Below are 8,594 nucleotides of genomic sequence, written 5' to 3'. Positions count from 1 at the left end.
TCAGGACCAGACATAAATCTGCCCATCAGAGGCCCCTGACAGCAGGTACGCCCCCGTGGGGTCAAACGTGACGCTCTGCACCGCGTCGTCATGGCGAAGAACCCCAGCCACCTGATTGGTGGACAGATCGACCACCCTCGCCGAGCCGTCCTCCCCCGCTACTGCCAGCATCCTCCCCCAGGGGTCAAAGGCCACCTGGTTGCTAGGCCTGGGCCCCGTCTCCACGACGACGGAGGGCGCCGCTAGGTTCCGCACGTCCCACAGCATGACGACGCCGGAGGAGTCGCAGGAGGCGATGGAGCAGGCGGCGGCGGCGGCGGCGTTGAGGGAGCTGCTGTGGCCCCTGACGGTCTGGCAGCACAGCGCGGTCCGGGCGTCCCACAGGCGGAGGGTCTTATCGGCGGAGGCCGACAGCAGGCCACTGGAGCCCAGGAACTCCACGCTGTTGACGGAGCCGCGGTGGCCGCGCAGGGTGGAGCGGCACCGCTCGCTCTGGAGGTCCCACACCTGCAGGGGGCGCCACCCGTAAGGCAGGCGCTTTAGAGAGGCGGCGCCAAACCCCCTGCTAACACGAACACGCCGCGTAGCAGGGGGGGGCAACGCTGGGCTGTGTTAGCAGCTAACAACGTGTGTAGCAGCTAACAACGTGTGTAGCAGCTAACACACACTGTGCGTAGCAGCTAACAACGTGTGTAGCAGCTAACAACGTGTGTAGCAGCTAACAACGTGTGTAGCAGCTAACAACGTGTGTAGCAGCTAACAACGTGTGTAGCAGCTAACAACGTGCGTAGCAGCTAACAACGTGTGTTAGCTGCTAACACACACTGTGTTAGCTGCTAACACACAGAGCTAGTTGCTAGCACAATGAGTTAGCAACTAGCTCTGTGTGTTAGCAGCTCACTCTGTTTACTAGTGGGTTAGCGTTGAGATAATGGCGAGAGACAAACAAATATTGAAGATATACTAAACATGTGTACTCATGATGGTCAATGGCAATGGCTGTAATGTTGGGCTGTGTGTGTGTGTGTGTGTGTGTGTGTGTGTGTGTGTGAGAGACCTTGATGGTTGTGTCCATCGAGCAGGACGCCACAAAGTCCCCACAGGAGTGGAAGCAGCAGCGCCAGGTTGCTGCGGAGTGGCCCCGCAGGCTGAGCACCAACTGGCCCCTGGCCAGGTCCCAGATACGGACGCTGCCGTCCCCGCCGGTGGTCCCCAGTTTGGTCTCATCCGGGTGGAAGCCGACCCCCGACAGCCAGTCGGTGTGGCCCTCGCCGCTGGCCCCCAGGTCTCCGGCCGGCAGCCCCCACAGCTTCCACATGCGGTCGTCGCTAGAGGACGCCACCGCGCACCTGGAAGGGTGGCGTGCGAGGCAGCTTATTGGACGGCTGTGTGCCTGTGTGGAGAGTGAATGAAGCGTCATGCGAAGCGTCTTTGAATAAACAATACTAGACAATCACACTCATTACTCCGTTAAATATAGTTTACCTTGATTGTGCTTCTTAGCTGAAAACCGTCAGCTTTGGCCTTGTTTGGAGCATGAGAGTCCATGGGCCACCCCTTCATGCTCAGCGGCGAGTTGGTCCCACGCCTGCCTACGGGGAACTTTGAATCCCCGGCGACGTGTTTAACGGAGCCGGATGGCTCGGGTGTTTTCTTAGAAGGGTTTTTTGTCTTACACCTGGCCTGCCTGGCGCCCTGGTCGAGGCTTTGTCCCCCTTCGGATGGCTCCATGTTATGGAGAGTCGCTTGGAGGCGCTGCACCTGTGCTAGCGCCTTGTCCCTCTCCAAGCTCACCAGCATCTTCTGTCGGAACACGCTCTGGTACTGCTCACTAATCTGCCTCACCGCCGGCTCATACCTGCCACATTGAGCCTTCAGCTTCTTCATGTCTTCGATCAGTCTGTTCTTCTCCTGAAGGACCCGCTTGTGGTGCATGCGGTGGAAGTCCCGGGCTTTCTGCAGGCCTGTGAGTGTCTCGGCGGTGGCCGAGGCCGTTGACCTGTACTCGTCCCTCTCCCTGTGCACGCTCGTCAGCTCACTATCCAGACGGTGGTTCTGGGCGTACACATCTGCCACCACACCAACCAGCTCAGTATTGAGCAGGCCCTTCTGCAACATCTCATTCCACTCAGTCTGGAAACAGTCAAGCGTCTTGGTCATACCCATCTTCAGGAGGAAGTTGCGTAGATAATCTTCCACTGCTTCTGGCGGGGGGCACACGCCGGCTCTTGTCTTTGTATTTCTAGCTGGTTGAGTGGCAGCTGGTTGGATGACATCTGAGTGTTGTTTGACGGCCAGTACCGTGGCCTCCAGGTCTTCCTCCTCCTCCGGCACACTGCTGTCCTCCTCAATAACCTCTTCGTACTGGAATGTCTCATCACTCTCGGGCGGGATGAACTCTGTAAACCTGAGGTGAAATGAACCTGGGATGCTGCCTTGTTTTCTGGAAGTTGCCATTGTTAAGTCCGCAGTCATTCCCAGGTTGCTACTAGATCGGTCTACATGGGCGAGGAGAGCTTGGAGTTACTATGGAAACCGCAAAGTTCTCGCCTGTCAAAGGAGTCCTCGCGAGATTTTGTGTTCGCGTCTCGTATACAACAATCATGGCGGACTACCGAGAGGCGCCCTTGGCCACTCGGCCAAAAACGTTGGATCCGAATGAATACTTCAACCTGTCGCCGGACTACCGACGCGCCGAGGCGGAGAGGGCAGCCCTGCGGGCCGGCCTGAAGAGGCAGTACCAGCTGCAGCTCAACAACCCGCACAGGAAGGACCTGATCGTGAGTGACCTGCTGCAAAGTCAGACCCCCCTTCAAGGGCTCGGCTAGCGCCGGGATGCTAACGTCACCTAGCGAATCTACACATAAAAAGGATAACTTCGCCGAACAAACAGACGGCGATCATTAGCCAAACCTATGTTCACTGTTGCTTTCTGAAAGCTGGATGATTCCGTTTCGGATAGCGAGCTCACATCGGAGATGGCTCTGTTAGCTTAGCTTCGACCAATGCATAAGTTGCAATCAAAGTGCAGTTTGGGAGTCATGTGTGCCCATAATGCCCATACTTCTTTATGTAGATTGTTGGAACGTAACGCCAACGCTATCATTACAGTTTGTGCTCGTAACCTTAAGCAGACCTTTAGAATCGCCTGTCTAAATACTCCAACATGTGCATAATTAAGGTAAACTGAACTCTTCACACAAGGGTGAACCAAGAATGCTCTGCTTAGACGCAATCATAAAAAAGCTAGATAAATCAGGGACTAAGGATGGAAATTTGCCTTTGGCTATAATCCTGTATATTCTTTTTTTAATTTTCACCATATTCTTTGACCCTTTGTGATATAAATAAACTTCAAGTAACTAGATCTTATAAACATTTGCTCTGGTCTGTATTTACTTATTGGATGCAATAGATGGATGCAAACATGCATACAATGGATACAACCGTATTGAGGAGTAGGATTTAATCTGACCCTACAGGAAGACCCTGCCCTGAACCGCTGGGTGTACGCACGGGCCAACCCGTACAACCACTTCAAAGCCACAAAGAAGACGTCTCTGCTGGGTGCTTTGTTTGGAGTCGCTCCCCTCTTCATCCTCTACTACGTCTTCAAGACAGACAGGGTACGTTTTTATAGATGCACTAGGTACTGTTAATGCATTGCAGACAAAGCATTAGGTGTGGGATGATGTAACACAGATATGGTAATGTTTGTTGTTCCCAGGTCTGTTATGGTGGGCGCTGAGGTCACAGAAATAATTCTTAATGACTTCAATTACTGTTGATTCAAACTGCTTGAAGTGACCGTGACAAATTGATTCAGTAATCAGACAGAAGCTTAATACTTTCATGTTCCTGGCCTTACACCTATTGGTTAGGTTTATACAGGAGATCTGTTTCACCAATAACCTGTAGGGAAAACTTCCAGTTTCTTTTTTAGTTTTGTTTGAAGGCTGTTTGTAGACTGCACTGCACAACCTCAACATCTTTCATCAGTCATTACAAAACATATGTATGCTGTGGAAACATGTCTCAATGGCTATGTTTAGATGACATGCCTTATTGGGAAATTCTGATGTTTTCTTTAGAATTTTCTTCAGCCCAAATCGGTTAAACTTCACACAGATTCGATGGGATGTGTTCTGGTTTGTGGGTGTGCTGATGATTGGTAAAGTGGTTCTTTGACCTCTCTAAGCACTGCCATGACCAATGGCTGTGCTCATGTAAACACACCAATAAATAGGATGGTCATTTGGGATTTATTATAAAAATATGAATGAATATGTGTAAATATATCGAAGCAGAATCCTGTCCTAATTGGTATTTACTCTTGACACCGTAAATACCACTTTGAAATACCGGCATTTGGTTATTCATACAATTATTTCAGATAATAGGGATGGCTTTGAATACTTTCATGTAGATGAGTGTATCCTTTCCCTCATTCTGCTTGCATAACCATCCACCCAATTGTTATTCACAGCCCTGGGTTGAGATTCACACTATTTTTTTCCCTTGCAAATGTAAGCGAAACCTTTTGTGCAATTGTCAGTGGACCAGCCATATTCAGCTTCCTCTCAAAGGGGAAGGGGTGTGTGGAAAAGCACCTCATTCATAAAACATGCTGTTTGGCTAGAAGGGTGTAGGTGATACCATTTTGTTTCCAAGGCAACCGCGCTAACCCACCCCCCATCCGTTGTTTTTTTCTTTTTTCATCCAGGATCGGAGAGAGGAACAGATCAAGGCTGGGACCTTGGAACGCAAATATAAGTTATCGTATTAAGCAATAGATGTTCTATAGATACTGTCATTGTATAATATTAATGCCCTAATAAAATTCCATTTAAAAGGCATTTTGTCTATTTATGAATCGCAGTGGGTGGAAGACCACACAACATTATGAAAACGTATCACCATCAGCTGCAAGATGGCTTTGTTCATCAGTGCAACACCGCTACATGCACGAGCTGCATGCTTTTCACCCACCTGCCACCACGCTAGAAACATTTTAACAAAATGTTCCACCATTACCTCAATGATCAGGAGTCTAAGCTCTGTTGATATTGTGGCTTTTCTATTTGAATGGCTTTACTTACCAATGGTGATAGCTGTAGTATACTCAGTGGGAATTTTGCGTGCAAACAGTAAATTCGGTTCGGACATTTGGACGTCCATGAGTTTGCTAGAAGATGGATTACCAAGCTTGCCAATTGATGTGCTTGTTTAGGACAATGTGTGCTTTAACCACACAAGTGTCACCGAGTAACAAAGGGTTTTGATGTGATTACTTTGAATTATCACCATTATACATTTTAGCATTTCAGATTTTAACGATGTTGTATTGTAGGATAGGATGATAAGTGATTGGTAGATTAAATATTGTTTTCAGACAAAGAAAGTAACTACCTATTGTGACAGTGAGATGCACGAAATGCACGTGTTACGTATACACGTGAATTTTGAATTGGGCTTTATAAACTTGGACCAAAATATTATGCATGTAATGTATTTGACATGCATGTTTGTGGTATAGTTTGTTTGGTGGAAGGAAATGGAATAGAAATATTTTTGGGGACGATTTTTTAATTTTAGCGAAGCAAATTCCTAATTGATAGACATTAACATTTTGTTATGTTTTAGAAATTGTGTTAAAGAGCAGGTTGATTAATTTAATTAATTTGTTGTGGATAAAATGTATCAAGCCGATCTTACAATTATAAAAAAAAAAGTAACCTACCATCCACTCAAGCTCTAAAATATATTTTTTATTTTCCTAAACATAATTAAGGATTACGGGTACATTAATTACCGAACATTAATTGTATCATTTTGCACATTATGATGCTTGTTCGAATTAATGTACAAAGGATATAATTTGTATAGTATAACTTCTCTATAAACTTAATGTATCTAATTGTCAATCATGTATTTGGCCTTACCAAATAGGCAATATGTGCTACGTTATAGACGGGCTCTGTATATTCATCCATGGCCTCTCTACTGCTCACTGGGTCTCCAATTGGGGTTGAAGTGACTGCGAAGGTTCTCCCAGCACTGGGAGTAGCTCTTGTCCAGTCTCTGGCAGGTTTCCAGGCCCCATTTGGTCACAGCCATGCTGAAGGATGACTCAAACATGAAGGCCTAGAAGGGGCACAAAAGAGGAGACATTGGACGACCATTTACTCCTACAAGCACGCCTAAACGGCAATGTCTGTTTCGATAAACAATTATCTTTCTTACCATGGTTCCCTCAGCCACCCTCTCTGGTTCGAGAGTGGACGTGGTGTTCTTCTCGAAGCAGTCTGTGTCGGGGCCGTGCGGGGTCATAATGCTGTGCAGACTGCCTCCTCCTGGTTGGAAACCCTCCGCTTTGGCCTCGTAGTGGCCTTTGATCAGCCCCATGAATTCACTCATGCAGTTCCCTACAGTTGCGACAGGGGGAGCTGTAACCGCGCGATACAAACCGTCTAACGCCAGCAATGGTTTGGCTTTCTTACTCCGCTAGATGGCCATGAAGTTCTATGGTAAAGTACTGTGATGGTGGCTCTGTCGTATTAATACTTATACAAGGTGTTTTCAGGGTGACAACAAAACTGCCCTCATTAGCAGGGTTGTAATTGTTGTTTCTTCGAAAAGGCACAGGGGTGTCATGCAAATATTTATCCCAACCTAATCAGTGGAAAACACCTTAAATCCTTTCATGTCAACAAATTTACTTCTTCATATAAATATATTTTCAACACCCTAAATTTCATCGAGGTTAAAGGTTATTGAACCTACGGTGGTAGTTGGCGGGCAGAAGGTGAACATGGAGGTTAAAGGTCGATGAACCTACGCTGCTAGTTGGCGGGCAGAAGGTGAACATGGAGGTTAAAGGTCGATGAACCTACGGTGGTAGTATGGCGGGCGGAAGGTCCGGTCGGCCACACCCCAGCGTGGCGGGAAGATGACAAAGTCGGCGATGGCGACGCCCGGCCGCGTGGACCTGGCGGTGAGCACGGTGAAGATGGAGGGATCCTTGGGAGGAAATGGAGAGGACACACACGCTGATGGAGATACCAGACAGCATCTTCTCGTCCTTTTATCTCCAGGTCAATTGAAAATACCAAGAGGTCAAACTGTGTAATTTCTGCCTGATTTAAGATATTTCACAAAGGCTTTCTCATCGGGCTATTTTAACCTCTGATGATCGTTTAAGGAGAGTGGATGTTAACTGTGTGTGTGTGTCAGTCTGTCTGTCTATGTGTGCGTCTGTGTTTGCACAAAGTCTCAACAAAAGGTTAGAATGTTTGACCAAAAGGTTGCGTGTTTGAACCCCAATATCCACTTTCTGCCTGCTCTGTAATACCATGCATTCAGAATTACCTGCAAGACACTTTGGACCAAAGTAGCAAAAAGAGGTCAAAGATAGACAACTCACGGCGTGGTCGAAGGCCACACTGTTGATGACCATGAAGTTCTCCAGGTGATACTTGTACGGGGTGTAGTTACCGTGCCAGCCGACCACGTTGAATGGAGAATAGTCCTTGGGAGAACCAGAGAAAAAACAGACTCGTCTAAGCAACAAACAATAGGACCTGAGGATTTCATATTTCTTCAGTCCCCAGGGGAATAAAGAAACATTGAATAATGTCTTTGTTAACTTACATTTTCAAACAGAGTGCTTCATGACACAAAAAAAAATGGGGGTGGTAATGATTTGAAACGAGGCTACGTTTTCTTTTATTCTCCCTCCTCTTTCATTCCCGTTCCTTCTTTGTGTGACAAGGCTTGCAGATATTATGTTGTAATTGGCCCCACAATCAAACTTTCCCAAACTTTGAGCGTTTTGCGACGAACATAACCGCCATGGCGGCAGCAGTTACAGTGTGTAGTAGATTTTTTATTTTTCTATCTTGATTGTTAAAAAACGCAGCAATTTTATATAGTTTCTCTGTTCTGATAATGTCACAGAGAAAGAGCCGTTCAATGGCAGCTCTAAAATCAATATAGTTCATTACGACTCAAGCTGACTTCAGCGTGACCCCTGTGCCCACACACAAATACGCACACGAGAGAGAGAAAGACACACACACAGACGCACACGACAGAGAGAAAGACACACACACACACACCAGAGAGAGAGAGAAAGACACACACACACAAACACGTGAGAGAAAGACACACACACACAGACGCACAAAACAGAGAGAGAAGGACACACAAACATGAGAGAGAGAGAAAGACACAAACACAGACGCACACAAGAGAGAGAAAGACACACACACACAGACGCACACGCCAGAGAGAGAAAGACACACACACATAGACGCACACGAGAGAGAGAGAGAAAGACACACACACACGGCTTGCAACAAAAACAGGAAAATTCACTCTGCACACCTTGTACTATTCAGCCAATATGGAACCCACAACACACACACACACACACACACTATTCAACCAATATGGAACTCACAACACACACACAAACACTATTCAACCAATATGGAACCCACAACACACACACAACACACAGTATTCAACCAATATGGAACCCACAACACACACACAACACACACTATTCAACCAATATGGAACCCACAGCACAC

General features: G+C 47.1%; 3 protein-coding genes across 3 annotated transcripts in view; 1 reads left to right on the top strand and 2 right to left on the bottom strand.

Moving 5' to 3' along the window:
* On the bottom strand, positions 1 to 2,475 carry spag16 (sperm associated antigen 16; the record flags this gene model as incomplete). The annotated part of the gene is made up of 3 exons (XM_079754464.1): positions 1 to 507; positions 1,058 to 1,393; positions 1,486 to 2,475. 3 exons carry the CDS (start codon positions 2,473 to 2,475, stop codon positions 1 to 3), a joined length of 1,833 nt encoding a protein of 610 aa, XP_079610590.1.
* A 118-nt stretch (positions 2,476 to 2,593) lies between these two features.
* ndufb4 (NADH:ubiquinone oxidoreductase subunit B4) lies at positions 2,594 to 4,856 on the top strand. Its single transcript, XM_079755271.1, has 3 exons — positions 2,594 to 2,780; positions 3,483 to 3,626; positions 4,724 to 4,856. The coding sequence occupies exons 1-3, from the start codon at positions 2,604 to 2,606 to the stop codon at positions 4,784 to 4,786; spliced, it is 384 nt and encodes a 127-aa protein (XP_079611397.1). The 5' UTR covers positions 2,594 to 2,603; the 3' UTR covers positions 4,787 to 4,856.
* Positions 4,857 to 5,888: 1,032 nt separating this feature from the next.
* Positions 5,889 to 8,594, bottom strand: part of hgd (homogentisate 1,2-dioxygenase) — a 9,331-nt gene continuing 6,625 nt past the window's right edge. The window contains exons 11-14 of the mRNA XM_079754448.1: positions 7,424 to 7,528; positions 6,894 to 7,020; positions 6,244 to 6,425; positions 5,889 to 6,144 (exon numbers count right to left, since the gene is read on the bottom strand). Of these exons, the coding sequence (XP_079610574.1) occupies positions 6,001 to 6,144; positions 6,244 to 6,425; positions 6,894 to 7,020; positions 7,424 to 7,528 (558 nt within the window). The 3' untranslated portion in view covers positions 5,889 to 6,000. The remainder of the gene's footprint in view (positions 6,145 to 6,243; positions 6,426 to 6,893; positions 7,021 to 7,423; positions 7,529 to 8,594) is intronic.

Source organism: Pollachius pollachius (assembly GCF_949987615.1).
Source record: "Pollachius pollachius genome assembly, chromosome: 17".
Taxonomy (NCBI): domain Eukaryota; kingdom Metazoa; phylum Chordata; class Actinopteri; order Gadiformes; family Gadidae; genus Pollachius; species Pollachius pollachius.
Note: the sequence above shows the minus strand (reverse complement) of the source record. Positions and strands in the feature narration are given on the sequence as shown.